Below are 18,852 nucleotides of genomic sequence, written 5' to 3' on the forward strand. Positions count from 1 at the left end.
TAGAAAAACAGATAAAAAAAGATTTTTGACATATTTTTTCTTATGTTTCAATCTGACATTGTTGACAATTATTAAGACAGTATAGAATGTTATCACAAAGAATTATAATATGTTCACTCACATATCTCCATAGCAACTCTTTATTTAGCCGGGGACCTTGTCAGGGAGATATGGGGATCAAGGGCAGATAAAGGGGTTTGGAGTAGATTAGAGTTCTCAAGATGTCTCGAGAGTATGAGGTTTTCCATATTTGGGGGTATTGGGGAGATAACCAGGGTTTTTGGCAGATTTGAGGGTCTTGGAAAGATTTCGGAATCTCCGGCAGATTTAGAGGTCTTGGGGAGATTGAAAGGGAGTCTTGGGCACAAAAAAAGTTGCTGATATATTTGTATTGATAAATGTCATCAGATAGAGAAGTTTTAAAGAGTAACAGGTCTCGGAAATATTTATAGAGTATCCTTGACAGGTGTACTTCCACCTTTGTCTTTGCTGTGACATTAATGGGTACTGTGTAGCAGTTCAGAGACATTGTTATAACGGTATATCGGTGAAGTGCTCCAAGGTACCACAGGAAACATCAGAGTACTTACTCAAGTGACACTTTCGAAGAATTACAGATTTTTATTAATCTTTCTTAACTGATTGAATCATTACAGATTTTTGTAGCCCATGATCTGAGGCAGTAGGACAAGGAGATCTGGATGATTCTTTCTTCAGATTTCATTGTTTAGATTTATTGCTTCACTGATGTGTCAGGTGGTCAATATTAGTCCAATAGTGGTCACATTCATTTTTGACTTAAATTGAACTACTGCATACTTTTAAAGTGACCACCTTAAATGTTGTTTAGGGCTCCTGTGTTTGAATCACCCATTTCCTTTTACATCTATATATCACCTCTAATCTTCCTTCAGGCCTTCTTTTCTATCTATCAATAAATTCTTTCACTGAAGAACTGAAATATTCTCAAATTTCATAGAATTAAGAGCAAATACACTGTAGACGGGAAAAAAAGAGAAAAGAAAAGAAAGGATTGTACTTATAACAAATAAAGATGTACAATGATGAGTACAAAGGTTTCTTCTGGGATCTCTGAATGTGTGTAAAAAATGCTCCCTGAAGGTAAAGTTACATTATCAAATTAACAACTTCATTTTGGTGATGCAACAATTTTCATGTACGGGTAGACAAGAGTCAAATAATCGTATTTTTCATTTGTCGCCATTACAATAGGAAAAACGTTTCAATTTTTTTTGTCGTTTGAGTACAAGTAACACAAAAGAGCTCCATTCATATTATTAATACTGATGTTGATTTTTCAAATGTGCAGACTTGTAGCCTTGGTGGAATATGGAAGCAGCTATGTTGACAGTACACAGAATAAATCCACCAATCAGAATTCTGTCCACTGGAATAATTTTATTAATTCATTAATTGATTATATCCCATTTTCAATACAATTATTGCCTCATCCTTTGGTTTATCATTATTTTCTTTTTAATCAAAATATAATGAAAACTCTCCTGATGCAATGAATGTTTTGAATGGATAATGCTCTACTCAGTAACATAGATTTGGTTTTACGTTTATGTCATTTAGAGGTTGCACTTCACAAAATTTGGTGTTGTCATTTTAATGTTGTTCAATATTCCTGTCACATAGCTAATTTCAGAAATGCCACCGTGATGTCGGGGGCGATCTATGTCGATTACATTAGTGTGTATGAGACATGTACCAAGTAGGAAATGATGAAATTAAAGTATGGAACGAAAGGTGGTATATTGTCAATGATAAAGTACTGAAATGCAATATCATTGGTGATGCACCTTGTTTGTAAGACTTCCTTAATTAGCATTGATTGGGGTTGCAGAACTAATTCTTTCTGTAGGATTTACCTGTATTTAAATATTCAAAGGACAATTACCATGATTCATTTTTCTGATACTTGAACTAGAGAACAATGGGAAATTTGATAATATATACTACATCCTTACTGTGTTTTTATTTTTTGTATCCAAAAACATATTGTAATATTGATAAATATTTGATCAATGATCCAGATGTGATAACATATGTATTATAAGTGAAATTATCACATTTTGAAAAAATGTACCGCTAACTGTGGTATCGCTATGGTGTAAGTGTAGTAAGGGATGTTGCCATAGCGGTTTGTGACATCATCAAAAACATTGATATTTCCTTTGAATATTTACAGTTCAAAGAGCCATTTGGATGAGATAGAATACTAAAGAAAAGTTGTTATCTAGAATTCATTAATTGTCGATCATATGTACATCAGGCAATATGCCCGACACTTGTGTTGAAGTCGTTTCAGTTGTCATGGAAATTAAAAAGGAAGCCATATTTTCAAACATATGCTGTTAAAAATATACTGAAGGACTACAATTAATCTGAGAAGGATCCCATTTATAAAATAGCAGATCCAGAGGTCCATACTTGGTAATATGCTTACCAATACCGTACTTCTGTTTGATACATTTTCAGCAAATTATTTTCCTGTTTCTGTAGTAAGTCAATTCCCTGACTTTGAGTTAGAAACCAAAATACATTATATTTTATAAGACTTCATACCCAATATGTGACACATGCCCAGGGCTGTCTTACCTCTCAGCTAATCTTGTTTTTATTCTATTCACTCATTAAATTTTGTGTTCTTTTTCAGCTATCAAAACATCCCATCTTACAAAACACCTCGTAAAGGACAAAGACAGAGTAGAAATAATGTAAGTATGATTTTAACAACATTCTTTTCATTGATTCAACATTGGATAGGGATTATTTCTTATTCCATATTTGTCTTTTCATTTTCCTGTGTGAGATATCTTTCCAATGTTCTAGTGAAAAGATAGATTACAATGTACATTAATTTATTTACAAGATATCCTAAGTCACAAAATGGTCACATCATCACTTTAGGTAGCCTGGTTTTATTATCTATACAACCAAGATTTTAAGATTCAGACCATGGGCTAAAATCTTTAAAGTTTAGAACTGGGCAAAACTTCATACCTAAATGAAAAGATTTAAACCACAGATTGAGGTGTCTCTAGACTGTATATGAACATCTTTCAGATGTGAAATATTCAGAAACAGGGAATTCTTTAGTCAAAACATTTAAATTGTATGACACCACATCAACAATGTGATCACATCACATTTCTGTCAGTAAAGAAAAAGTTCAACACCACAATACATGTAAACGTTGTCTGAGAAAAAGAAACATTCACAGCCTTGTGTATGAGGGAATCTCAACACAGGGAGAAAGATTATTTAGTATCCAACACCCTTTTGCTTGGTAGACCAGCTATACATATTAATTTCAGCATTATTGAAGAGAATTTAAGTTGCAGTGCATAGTGTTGGCTGAGATCTCTTAGCCTATGTAGTGGAATTATATCAATCAAAGTTTCTACATCAGTGTTTAAATCATTGTCTGTCCAACCAACACACACCCATCCTCCTGACATGTAAACCACAAATATGTTTTTAAGTTAGACTGTTTCTTAAGGACCTGTTATATACAAATCTGACAGACTATTGTCTTACCGTCTTATATCTTAGATAAGAGATTTATGATGTCTATTTAACAAAGATGGAGAGACAGTTGACATGTGTCTTACAGGTGTCTTACTTGTGTGTAAGTTGTATCGTAATATGGATATGAAAGTGTCTTCTTTGGTTACAGAAAATATGGTTTATCATAATGTCCCGTCATGGTCACCTTATAGTCTGACACAATGTCCCATTATGTTCACCTTATTATAGTCTGGTCACAATGTCCCATCATGTTCACCTTATTATAGTCTGACACAATGTCCCAACATGTTCACCTTATTATAGTCTGATCACAATGTCCCGTCATGTTCACCTTATTGTAGTCTGATCATGATGTCCCATCATGTTCATCTTATTATAGTCTAATCACAATGTCCCGTCATGTTCACCTTATTATAGTCTGATCACAGTGTCCCGTCATGTTCAACTTATTATAGTCTGATCACAATGTCCCGTCATGTTCAACTTATTATAGTCTGATCACAATGTCCCGTCATGTTCACCTTATTGTAGTCTGATCATGATGTCCCATCATGTTCATCTTATTATAGTCTGATCACAATGTCCCGTCATGTTCACCTTATTATAGTCTGATCACAGTGTCCCGTCATGTTCAACTTATTATAGTCTGATCACAATGTCCCAACATGTTCACCTTATTGTAGTCTGATCACAGTGTCCCGTCATGTTCAACTTATTATAGTCTTATCACAATGTCCCATCATGTTCACCTTATTATAGTCTGATCACAATGTCCCATCATGTTCATCTTATTATAGTGTGATCATGATGTCCCATCATGTTCACCTTATTATAGTCTGATCACAATGTCCCATCATGTTCATCTTATTATAGTCTGATCACAATGTCCCGTCATGTTCATCTTATTATAGTCTGATCACAATGTCCCGTCATGTTCACCTTATTATAGTCTGATGTCCCGTCATGTTCACCTTATTATAGTCTGATCACAATGTCCCATCATGTTCATCTTATTATAGTCTGATCATGATGTCCCATCATGTTCACCTTATTATAGTCTGATCATGATGTCCCATCATGTTCACCTTATTATAGTCTGATCACAGTGTCCCGTCATGTTGATCTGATCACAATGTCCTATCATGTTAACCTTATTATAGTCTGATCATGATCATCACCTTATTATAGTGTGATCATGATGTCCGTCATGTTGATCTGATCATGTTCACCTTATTATAGTCTGATCATGATGTCCCATCATGTTCACCTTATTATAGTCTGATCACAATGTCCCATCATGTTCACCTTATTATAGTCTGATCACAATGTCCCATCATGTTCATCTTATTATAGTCTGATCATGATGTCCCATCATGTTCACCTTATTATAGTCTGATCACAATGTCCCATCATGTTCACCTTATTATAGTCTGATCACAATGTCCCATCATGTTCATCTTATTATAGTCTGGTCACGATGTCCCGTCATATTCACCTTATTATAGTCTGATCACAATGTCCCGTCATGTTCATCTCTCCTGATCATATTGATTACAAGTGAGGTGGTATTTATATAAAGGAAGTATAGGTAGACCTATCACACTAGGAGAGTGGTTACAAGATGTCTGATTCCAGGCCAGTATTGTACTGTATAAACCAAATACTGGGTATACCAATGAATTGTAATATTTTAGGTTAAGTATAAGGTGACAAGTCATTCTGTTAGACGATTCTTATTTAATCAGAAATGATGACGAAAGTGTCTTACAGATAAAATATATAGTATTTCATATTGTTTTACATTAAGTTAAAACTCTTGCATGCTCGATCACTTAAAATGTTTCTACCTTTCTGGTGTTGTATGTGTTCACTCAAGTGGAACAGTATTGTAATTGCTGTATAAGTAGTACTTGTTTGTAGGAAGGTTTACCATATCATATATGTTGTACACAGCTATTGGGTTCTCTATACCAGGTTTTACAGCGTGTTTGTTAGGGGAGTAAAGATTGGAGATGATCCAAATACAACCGTTAATGTACAGAGACTTGTAATGAGTCTTAACGGTACACAGAGATTCCAGGTTAACAAATGCTGTGAGCTTTGAAATACCTGATGTGTTTAAAGTAAGCTTTGTCAGAAGGAGTCGTGTGAATACCAAGTCATAATTCTGGTTTGCATGCCTGTATAATAATTTCTTCAAATACATAGCAAATGGGAACTGAGAAGTCACAAAACATATATAATGCTAGTTAGGTGTGGTGTTTCTACCAAAAATATTATAATCTGAAAGGAAGGTTTTGACTGACTGATCATAAGGTCATTATTTCAAGTGACTTCATCAACTATTTTCATGTACATTTTCACATATTAATGAATTTGAACATGCAATCAGAGAATAATTCTCTCTGTCCTACTCTCCACTAATACTCTGCCAAAACTGAAGTCCTGTACTACACCCCACTAACACTACCAAAACTGTAGTCCTGTACTACACCCCACTAACACTACTAATGCTGTAGTCCTGTACTACACCCCACTAACACTACCAAAACTGTAGTCCTGTACTACACCCCACTAACACAACCAAAACTGTAGTCCTGTACTACACCCCACTAACACAACCAAAACTGAAGTCCTGTACTACACCCCACTAACACTACTAATGCTGTAGTCCTGTACTACACCCCACTAACACTACCAAAACTGTAGTCCTGTACTACACCCCACTAACACAACCAAAACTGTAGTCCTGTACTACACCCCACTAACACAACCAAAACTGTAGTCCTGTACTACACCCCACTAACACAACCAAAACTGAAGTCCTGTACTACACCCCACTAACACTACCAAAACTGTAGTCCTGTACTACACCCCACTAACACAACCAACTAATGTACACCCCACTAACACTACTAATGCTGTAGTCCTGTACTACACCCCACTAACACTACAGTCTACCAATACTGTAGTCCTGTACTACACCCCACTAACACAACCAAAACTGTAGTCCTGTACTACACCCCACTAACACTACAGTCTACCAATACTGTAGTCCTGTACTACACCCCACTAACACTACTAATACTGTAGTCCTGTACTACACCCCACTAACACTACAGTCTACCAATACTGTAGTCCTGTACTACACCCCACTAACACTACAGTCTACCAATGCTGTAGTCCTGTACTACACCCCACTAACACTACAGTCTACCAATACTGTAGTCCTGTACTACACCCCACTAACACTACAGTCTACCAATGCTGTAGTCCTGTACTACACCTCACTAACACTACCAATGCTGTAGTCCTGTACTGCACCCCACTAACACTACCAATGCTGTAGTCCTGTACTACACCTCACTAACACCCATCTAATACTACAATTTACTAGCACTGCTATACCACATTAACGATAACATGGGCCCTCTTTACTGTCTATATACACCTGATAGCTAAATGTTGTTTATCATTGGAGACAGGGATATATTCTTTTAGCAGGACAATGTCACAACTGACCCAAAGACTGGCATCTTCTACTTGTTGACTTTAGGAATTTCTCATTCTTTATAGAGCTTAGTCATAATATATATACTGTAGATATAAGATATTACCCTTGTTATTACTGTGATGATCAAACCCAACATATCTCTGTTGTCTTAACAGCTATTTCAATATTACACCTGGTAACCACAGAACACACCTGAGCTCATTTACATATTATATTGATTAAGTGGCAGTTGTTCTGATTGATGATTATCTGTTTGGTTCTGTTCTACTTATACACCTAAGAGACATACAATGTATTGTTGTACTGTATGACATACTTTGTCATAACTTGTCTGTATATACTATCTAAGATAAAGTTAAGGGACAAATATACCTTTATATATACTGGAATATTCCTGTCCTGCTTGTAGTGAACCTAAGTAAAATCAGCATTTAGAAATAATTTCAGAACGTTACTCTCAAAAATTACTCCTAAATGAATACACTACATGAAAAAGTAGTGAGAGAGTATCCTATATTGTATAGTACTAGTCTGAGAGAGTATTCTATATTGTATAGTACTATATAGTCTGAGAGAGTATCCTATATTGTATAGTACTAGTCTGAGAGAGTATTCTATATTGTATAGTACTATATAGTCTGAGAGAGTATCCTACATTGTATGGTACTATATAGTCTGAGAGAGTATTCTACATTGTATAGTTCTGTATAGTCTGAGAGATGTATCCTACATTGTATAGTACTAGTTAGTCTGAGAGAGTATCCTACATTGTATAGTACTAGGTAGTCTGAGAGAGTATCCTACATTGTAAAGTACTATATAGTCTGAGAGAGTATCCTACATTGTAAAGTACTATATAGTCTGAGAGAGTATCCTACATTGTATAGTAATTGTCTGAGAGAATATCCTACATTGTATAGTAATTGTCTGAGAGAGTATCCTACATTGTACAGTACTAGTCTGAGAGAGTATCCTACATTGTACAGTACTAGGTAGTCTGAGAGAGTATCCTACATTGTGTAGTAATTGTCTGAGAGAGTATCCTATATTGTATAGTACTATATAGTCTGAGAGAGTATCCTACATTGTATAGTACTATATAGTCTGAGAGAATATCCTACATTGTAAAGTACTATATAGTCTGAGAGAGTATCCTACATTGTATAGTACTAGGTAGTCTGAGAGAGTATCCTACATTGTACAATACTAGTTTGAGAGAGTATCCTACATTGTATAGTACTATATAGTCTGAGAGAGTATCCTACATTGTATACTACTATATAGTCTGAGAGAGTATCCTACATTGTAGGGTACTATATAGTCTGAGAGAGTATCCTACATTGTATAGTACTATATAGTCTGAGAGATTATCCTATATTGTATGGTACTATATAGTCTGAGAGAATACCCTACATTGACAGTACTAGGTAGTCTGAGAGAGTATCCTACATTGTAAAGTACTATATAGTCTGAGAGAGTATCCTACATTGTATAGTACTAGGTAGTCTGAGAGAGTATCCTACATTGTATGGTACTATATAGTCTGAGAGATGTATCCTACATTGTATAGTACTATATAGTCTGAGAGAGTATCCTACATTGTATACTACTATATAGTCTGAGAGATTATCCTACATTGTAGGGTACTATATAGTCTGAGAGATTATCCTACATTGTATGGTACTATATAGTCTGAGAGATTATCCTACATTGTATGGTACTATATAATCTGAGAGAATATCCTACATTGTATAATTCTGTATAGTCTGAGAGATGTATCCTACATTGTATAGTAATTGTCTGAGAGAGTATCCTACATTGTACAGTACTAGGTAGTCTGAGAGAGTATCCTACATTGTATAGTACTATATAGTCTGAGAGAGTTTCCTACATTGTATAGTACTAGGTAGTCTGAGAGAGTATCCTACATTGTATAATACTATAAAATCTGAGAGAGTATCCTAGATTGTAGTGTTGTATGTAGCTGTAAAGAGTATATATCATTGTTGTGAATTTTGCTGCTAAAGTGGTCTAAAATCTTTATTTTCAAGTATCCTCATTTGTTGATGATTTAGTGGCTCTGTTCACACTTCAGGAATAACTCACTGGAGGTCTGTATTGCTATAGTGGTTGTGATAACTAATGGTATTTAAATCACCTGAAAATTTCTCTGGAAAATTCTCCAAAAGGTATTCATATATCACAAACTATTTATAATGTAATGCGGAACAAACAGGTCTTACCTGTATCAGGTAAACAAACACTTCATACCTGTGGACAGGTACATACATTGTAAATCAGGAATCAATTAGAGGGCATTTCTGTTAAATAAACATTTAACATGGTCGTGTTGATCAAGTGCTTCATGTAATTTATCTCTGAGTATTTTCCAGTAATTCTATAATATTGTCTCAGCAAAGCTTTTAAATGGATTTTAAATTGAGTTTATTGTTTCAAAAATGAAGTTAACAAAAGAAAATGTGTTAAAAGAATTGATGAAGATTCCACCCTGTCCCCTTCCTTCTGTAGTAAGAGAAAAAAGGCATCAGAAAAACACTGATGGTTTTCTTCTCGTTCGTACATGATTTTATTAAAGAAATAAATCTTTTCTGATTAAGTCCCTCCCACAAGAAATTATTTGAATCATATTTAAGAAAGAAAATTTCAATGTTATTAAAATTAAAATTAAATGAAATAAATAGATTTTGGAATTGGTAATTATACCGTAGATTTTGGTGTTTGTCATAGCAACCCTATCATTGTAGTGAATATAAACAAAATTGACACTTATGTCACCAGCTAGAAGCCTTTAATCTCTATGAAACTGTTTGTTTTCAAATACTGTTCCTTTGAAAGTGTCTTTGGTTGATAGCAGAGTGTCTCTGATCTGGCATAAGTGGACGTCCAAGGTCACACTATACACTTAAGGGAAGTGTTTTAGGCTGATGATTATTACAGGGACTCAATAGGATTCATTTTCTGATTTGTTTTAAGGGTATATGCTACATTATTGCATTATATGAGCCTCCTATATAAAAAAAGTTACGGCAGTTTTCATTAAGTGACATTTAAGTCGGTAGTACATCTGTAATAATAATATTGATTAAAAAATTTCATCTATAATGAATTTGGCAGTTTACAAACATTTTGATAAACACAGATTACAGGTATCATTTATAATATGTAACTGTTATTCTAAACTCTTGTAAATTAAGCGTATTTAGTAAATGTCCTTAAATGTAACAAACATGTGTATTATCTTCTAAGTTAGAAAATAACAAAAATCTGGAAGTCAGCATATATTCTTAACTCTAACACCAGGTCCAAGTTATAAGGTAGCATACTTCCTTAACTGTAACACCAGGTCCAAGTTATAAGGTAGCATACTTCCTTAAATGTAACACCAGTCTGAAGGTATAAGGTAGCATATATCCTTAACGGTAACACCAGGTCCAAGTTATAAGGTAGCATACTTCCTTAACTGTAACTCCAGTATGAAGGTATAAGGTAGCATATATTCTGAACTCTAACACCAGGTTCAAGTTATATCCTTAACTGTAACACCAGTCTGAAGTTATAAGGTAGCATATATCCTTAACTGTAACTCCAGTATGAAGGTATAAGGTAGCATATATTCTGAACTCTAACACCAGGTTCAAGTTATATCCTTAACTGTAACACCAGTCTGAAGTTATAAGGTAACATATATCCTTAACTGTAACACCAGTCTGAAGGTATAAGGTAACATATATCCTTAACTGTAACACCAGTCTGAAGGTATAAGGTAACATATATTCTCAACTCTAACACGAGGTCCAAGTTATAAGGTGGCATACTTCCTTAACTGTAACTCCAGTATGAAGGTATAAGGTAGCATATATTCTGAACTCTAACACCAGGTCCAAGTTATATCCTTAACTGTAACACCAGTCTGAAGGTATAAGGTAACATATATTCTCAACTCTAACACCAGGTCCAAGTTATAAGGTGGCATACTTCCTTAACTGTAACTCCAGTATGAAGGTATAAGGTAGCATATATTCTGAACTCTAACACCAGGTCCAAGTTATATCCTTAACTGTAACACCAGTCTGAAGTTATAAGGTAGCATATATCCTTAACTGTAACTCCAGTATGAAGGTATAAGGTAGCATATATTCTGAACTCTAACACCAGGTCCAAGTTATATCCTTACCTGTAACACCAGTCTGAAGTTATAAGGTAGCATACTTCCTTAACTGTAACTCCAGTATGAAGGTATAAGGTAACATATATCCTTAACTGTAACACCAGTCTGAAGGTATAAGGTAGCATATATCCTTAACTGTAACTCCAGTATGAAGGTATAAGGTAGCATATATTCTGAACTCTAACACCAGGTCCAAGTTATAAGGTGGCATACTTCCTTAACTGTAACTTCAGTATGAAGGTATAAGGTAGCATATATTCTGAACTCTAACACCAGGTCCAAGTTATATCCTTAACTGTAACACCAGTCTGAATGTATAAGGTAGCATATATCCTTAACTGTAACTCCAGTATGAAGGTATAAGGTAGCATATATTCTGAACTCTAACACCAGGTCCAAGTTATATCCTTAACTGTAACACCAGTCTGAAGTTATAAGGTAGCATACTTCCTTAACTGTAACTCCAGTCTGAAGGTATAAGGTAACATATATCCTTAACTGTAACACCAGTCTGAAGGTATAAGGTAGCATATATCCTTAACTGTAACTCCAGTCTGAAGGTATAAGGTAGCATATATCCTTAAATGTAACACCAGTCTGAATGTATAAGGTAAAATATATCCTTAACTGTAACACCAATCTGAAGGTATAAGGTAGCATATATCCTTAACTGTAACCCCAGTCTGAAGGTATAAGGTACCATATATCCTTAACTGTTTATAAAGTAGCATATATCATTTCTTTCAATACCAATTCTGAGATATATATGTGATAGGGCTTCTTCAGGATCTTTATAATTGTTCACATTGTTGATATGGACCTGCATACTGCAAAGAATTTATCATGCTCCTCGTGCTCCTGAAATTTGCAGTGTTAAAGAGAGCACTTTCAAACATCTTAAGAATGACATTGTTTTGGAAATAGCTAATTGTGTAAATACAGACGAAATAAAATAACATGTATCTTGTATATCGTTTTAATAAAAATTTTAAAGATATTCAGTTCATCTTTAATTTACCAAAATAAAATAGGATGGATTTTTAACTTGAAGATGCTTGGATTGTGCAGTTGTTTGTTTCACTCAAGCAGTCAATTCATAAATAAATACATACTGATCACAGTAATTGATAGGCTTGTAGCCGTGTCTTTACAAGGAAAAATATCTATAAACAGGCCTCCCCAGGTGCTCTGCTAGATGCACATTTGGCGAGAAAAACACTTCAGGAATCCTTAGCCAATGTTCTGACAGTCTTGCATTGTGTGTTATAGAGTGGATAGCTGTGTACAGGAACACGGTGTGTATACACATTTGGCTTATAATAAAAATGGGTGGATTAACATAAGGGGCTTTTCTTTTCTCCATGTTATAAAGAGATATATACATTGGCACTGTTATGAATGCTATTGGATAAAAGATAAACATTGAATGACTTGGAACTCTTTTGTGTAAGGAGGGGTAATCGTCTCGTTTATCTATAAGGGTCACTAGCAGTTTTGAGTTGTTTACTCAATGCAATCAAACAAGCAAGTTGTTGGGAATTATTTTTAGCTTCATTTGAGATGGATTTGTTATAAAGGTGTGTTGCTATTGGTTATGATTGATAAAGTTGATGTTCTATGACCCAGGCATGGTTCAATAAGCATTTTTTTTTTTATCTTCAAAGTATGATTTCCATTTTCAATTATTTTTTTCGTTTTGTGAATATTTTAAATGTCTTGAAAAAGGATAATATTTCATCAAAGAACCTACCAATAATGGATGAAAAACAAGCATTGAAGAGCTCTCATTGATTGGAAGGACAGAAATCTTTGACCTCCATGTCATTTATATACAATGTTAGAATGTATACATGTATGTATTACCTACACTAGGGACTTAAATGTTAATTATAGATGAAGGCGTCTTAGCTCATCGCCTGTATGACAGACATACTTTTATTTTTAGCCCACCATCTAATAGATGGTGGGTTATTCAAATCACCCTGCATCCGTGGTCCATCGTCTGTCGTCCGTCCGTCCGCCCGTCCGTCCGTAAACAATTCTTGTTACCGCTACTTCTGGAAAAGTACTGGATGGATCTTTATCAAATTTCATTTGCAGGTTCCCCTTGGTCCCTAGTTGTGCATTGTACCTTTTTTGGACTGATTCAAAGTTTTTTTTGGAAGTAAAAGTTTGTTACTGCTATTTCCTGGAAAGTACTGGATGGATCTTTCTCAAATTTCATATGCAGTTTCCCCTTGGTCCCTAGTTGTGCATTGTACCTTTTTTGGACTGATTCGAATTCAAGATGGCAGACAGGTGGCCATCTTGGATTTTGAATGTAAAAGTTTGTTACTACTATTTCTTGGAAAGTACTGGATGGATCTTTCTCAAATTTCATATGCAGGTTCCCTTTGGTTCCAAGTTGTGCATTATACCTTTTTGGACTGATCTGAAATCAAGATGGCTGACAGGCAGCCATCTTGGATTTTGAGAGTAAAATCTTGTTACTGCTATATCTGAGGAAGTACTAGATGGATCCTTCTGATATTTCATAGATATTGGTTTCCCTTGGTCCCTAGTTGTGCATTGTACCTTTTTTGGACTGATTTGAAATCAAGGTGGCCCACAGGCAGCCATCTTGGATGTCGACAGTAATACAGCACAAGCATATTGTCCATTATCCACCTGTAACTGACTGCTGTCTAATAATACTTTGGGATCTTTTTCAAATGATATTTGCTAATAGGTGCTTAATAAAAATATCTTGTGCCATCATTGAGTACATTCAATGAAGACCAGTTCATGAACATTTACAACACCTGTAACAAACAAAAAAATATAAACAAATCTTCAAGAACTGAAAACAGATCCTCAAATGGTGGGCGCCAAGATCCCTCTTGTTTGATTATTTGACCAGCTAATCAGGTCACAGAGTATTGGCACTACAGCCATGGGACAGGTGACACAATAACCAACCACAAATGTTAGTACCATATGGATGTGGGTTAAAGTGAGGGTGGGGGCGGGGCGGGAAAGGGAGGAGAGAAATTATAGCACACAAGTGTAAAACAAAGGTGTTTGATACGGGTAAACAACATATATATAATATAATAATACATGATAGATATAGAAGTTTTAAGTTATATAAATCCTAAGTTGTAATACATGAGGAAAGGCTGGTGCTGTTAAGATCCTTGATAAGACACTTGTGTAAGACACAAGGAAAAAGCAAAGGTGTAATTAAGACACTTGTTAAAACACTTGTGTAAGACACAAGGAATGGGCACTTCATTCCTTAAAACACTTGTTAAGACACTTGTCTAAGACACTAGGTAAGGGTACTGGCCTAATTAAGACATCTCTAAAATCACTTGAATGTGTAGTTATCTTAGACACAGGGAAATGGCACTGCAGGTGTAATTTAAAGAAACTTGTTAACTTTCTAAGACTTTGGTAAGACTCAAGATGAAAGACACAAGATATATGACACAAGATATGTCATTGAGATGTAAGACATAGATGTTAGACACAAAGTTTAAGAAACAAGGTGTTAGATTTATTATGAGAAAGAAACAGATTAAGACACATATGTTAGACACCAGGTTTAAGAGACAAGGTGTAAGATTTATTATGAGAAAGAAACAGATTAAGACACATATGTTAGACACAAGATGTATAAGATTCAAATGTAAGACACATGTATCTATATATTAGACATATGAAACAGGCATGTGAGATGTGAGATTGATTGACAGATGTAAGATACGTAGGCAGATGTTTTAAACATATACATGTGTAAGACATACATTGCACTATAAGAGGAATCAACACTGAAATAAGAGACAGACATAAGGTAGGTATGTGGCACATACAGTAACTAAGAATTTATTTCTTATATATTGTACTATCATTTTTATTCTTTATGAAAAATTGACAAAGACACATTTATTATGGAAAAGTGAGGTATTAACCTGTGTTGGAAAATTAATTATGTTTAGTGTTCCGTGTTATGTTTTCCTGAAATAATGTTTGTACATCTACGCAACGTCAGGAACATTATGTTAAAATATTGATGTCACAGCAATGTTGTAGAGATGGCGTGACCGCCTCCTCCCCATACAGGCACTAGAACCAGGCAGATGTACTACCAATACTGGGCTACAGTGCCTCAGTACTGGAACGTAAAGACTACAAAGTCAAACTGCTTTCATATTCAGTTGAAAGCTATGACTGTTATGATGGTTGCTATAGGTTACCACCTCAAACAAAGCTACAGAAATTACAGTGAGACTACCTTTAATTACACAGGAAAAGCTGAGGGGTTAACACTTCCTGTAAGAGAATTCTCCTCTAACAGACAGGAGAAAGTCCAAATATACTGGTCAATGAGTTAAGCTAGTCCATGTGGGATCAGTTGAGATTGAATTTTAAATATATATTTATATGTACCTGGCTTAAAGGTTGTTTACGTCACTTGCAGTCTAATATTACAAAAAATCACATTTAGACATCTTTTGCATGTTCAATGGGTTTTTGTATTAATACATAAAATCAGTTTAAGAAATGAATATGTTTTACCTGGTGTTGTGAAGTGAGTGCAATAGACACTGATAAACTGAATTTGAGCATTTGGACAATGCTGTTGTTTAACGATGGAGTGTTAAATTAGACATGCAATTATTAATAAGTGTTAATAAAGGTTTGAAAATTATAATTATTTTTACGAGTGTTTAGGCAGCTATTTTGTATAACATTATTTTAAATTGAAGTGAAAATGTAATTTTTGATAATAATTAATTGTGCTGTACATAAAACAATACAGGCCTTGAATGATAAATGTAGAATAGTTTTGATATTTTATCATCAGAATTATAAGACTATTAATTGCCCAGGAAAGATTTTGTTTCTGAAAGTTGAACTTCAACAAAATAATTATTATTATATGTTTTAGCTTCAAGTTTTTGATAGAAATTCATAGATTTTTTACAGAAATATGGTTATTAAGATTTTGTAAGCTATACTAGTAAAAGCATCAGTGGAAATATTTGTCTATGCTCAGCTGTTGTTGAGTTTGTCAAGAAAATTGAAGAATTCAGTTAATTTGAAAACTGTCCAGTGTAGACATCATTGAATGTTTTGTTTGGCATACCTCTACATATTTATTTTAACATTTATCCTTACAAATTAAATTTTTTATACATTTATTTTTTTTTCAATGCAGCTAAAAAAAACAAATTTTAAGTGTTAATTTTGCAGATTTTTTTTAACTGTTTGGTATTTTTTTCTTGTCTTCAGTCCAGTATTTTCAGTAGATGGTATAAAGAAAATGTGAGTACTGTACTGGCACAATGTATTATTATAATTTTTTTATAACTCGGCTATTTCCATTTTACTAAATGCAAACTTGACCCACTTTCATTATCTTAATAGAATATCATCACCAGCATGTCATTGCTAATTTAAGAAACACCCGCCTTTTGTTTTGTAACAGTGTTAATCATGAGTGAAATCACATTGATATCAAATAATAACAAACACGATTTGGCATTTCTGGGTTAGGAATAGTTGCCATCGGTAACAGGAATGACATTTCACATTCATGTATGGTTTTGATTGGCAACAAGAATGACATTCTCCAATCATGCATGGTTGTCTTGGTGACAAGAATTACTTTTTCCAATCATGCATGGTTGCCATTGGCAACAAGAATGACATTCTCCAATCATGCATGGTTGTCATGGTGACAAGAATTACTTTTTCCAATCATGCATGGTTGCCATTGGTAACAAGAATGACATTCTCCAATCATGCATGGTTGCCATTGGTTACAAGAATGACATTCCACATTCATGCATGGTTGTCATTGGCAGAAGGAATCACATTCTCCAGTCAGTCTTGTCATTACAAAAGGTCAGCAGTTATATAAATTGGCCCCTGGGCTTATTGCATGCAGGATAATTGTTGTTATTCCTTTTACTTTCACAAACGTTAACCAAACTTTTTACACCTTAATATTTTGAGAAAGCAGCGAGTTGTTGCTGACATAAGATTCACCTTTGTGTCATTTGAAGGATATATATGTACAAGCAATTAACCTTTGAATACTAAAAGAGCTAGACAATTTTATTTTTATTTGTGAAAATAATTGATCTAATTCATGATCCTTCAATAAAAAAGAATATTAAACATTTATGAAAGTATGACCTCTCCTTAAATGAAAATAAAATATGATATTTAATGGTTACAATTTTATAGTCATCAATATATAATCACACCTGTTTGCAGTAACCTCCCCTCTTTTTTTTAAAGACATCTCCCCTTTTGCATGGCTACAGAATGTCTTGGTTTTTTCATTATAGCATAATTTCCCATATCTCCCAGAATGCATTGTGGCACCCATATAACACCTCTGTAAATGGCTCATGCCAATTCAAGATGGTTTGAAAACTTCTTTTTGTCAAATAATAACGTATTTCATTATTTTTGTTATTTGTATTATTATTTTGAAAATAGATGTTGGTTCATCTGGAAAATGACTACATCAGTCTATATATGGTTATAACCATTATGGATTATATTGCAGACAAATAAATTTTGAGTAAACAATCACCTACCATCATGTTTACATTTTGTACTTTCATGTTCCTTGAGATCATATATTGTGATATCAGTGATAATTGGTTTTAATTTGGCTACAATACCTATATACACATATAATTTGTAACTTCCCAAATAGTCCAGAGGATGATGTTTTAATGCTGGTCAATGACATAGAGAGCAGTCTACAGCTGTATCCTTCATTGATGTTGTCAAGGATACCACCATAGTTTTGCATGATGTCAAACTTTGACCCTTACCATGAGGTCAACTATTAGTAGTCTGTGAGCCATTTACTGAGGTGTATTATGGTTGTTAAGGAATGACAACTCTGGTAATGATTGCGTAATCTCCTCACTTTGTTGTCTGAGGTATGCTGGGTAATTTACCCAGTCTGTGTGCTTTGTACCAGATAAAACTTTCACCAAATTCATGCATTTTTTAATTTTGTAATTTTCACATTTTCTTAATTTTACGATTTTTGCATTTTGTTTATATTTGTAGTATATTTTGGTATCCGGACTATCAGTCTGTCAGTGTGTAGTATATTTTGGTATCCGGACTATCAGTCTGTCAGTGTGTAGTATATTTTGGTATCCGGACTATCAGTCTGTCAGTGTGTAGTATATTTTGGTATCCGGACTATCAGTCTGTCAGTGTGTAGTATATTTTGGTATCCGGACTATCAGTCTGTCAGTGTGTAGTATATTTTGGTATCCGGACTATCAGTCTGTCAGTGTGTAGTATATTTTGGTATCCGGACTATCAGTCTGTCAGTGTGTAGTATATTTTGGTATCCCGACTATCAGTCTGTCAGTGTGTAGTATATTTTGGTATCCCGACTATCAGTCTGTCAGTGTGTAGTATATTTTGGGACTATCAGTCTGTCAGTGTGTAGTATATTTTGGTATCCGGACTATCACTCTGTCAGTGTGTAGTATATTTTGGTATCCGGACTATCAGTCTGTCAGTGTGTAGTATATTTTGGTATCCCGACTATCAGTCTGTCAGT

The 18,852-nt window shown here is 34.5% G+C and overlaps 1 protein-coding gene across 1 annotated transcript in view; it reads left to right on the forward strand.

The window, feature by feature from the left end:
• The window catches only part of LOC132553613 (doublecortin domain-containing protein 2-like), an 80,339-nt gene that overhangs the window by 22,289 nt on the left and 39,198 nt on the right, over positions 1-18,852 (forward strand). The window contains exons 2-3 of the mRNA XM_060217871.1: positions 2,684-2,744; positions 16,539-16,571. Of these exons, the coding sequence (XP_060073854.1) occupies positions 2,684-2,744; positions 16,539-16,571 (94 nt within the window). The remainder of the gene's footprint in view (positions 1-2,683; positions 2,745-16,538; positions 16,572-18,852) is intronic.

Source organism: Ylistrum balloti, unplaced genomic scaffold, assembly GCF_031769215.1.
Source record: "Ylistrum balloti isolate Yb309-2 unplaced genomic scaffold, AGI_CSIRO_Ybal_v1 Utg370340, whole genome shotgun sequence".
Classification (NCBI taxonomy): Eukaryota; Metazoa; Mollusca; class Bivalvia; order Pectinida; family Pectinidae; genus Ylistrum; species Ylistrum balloti.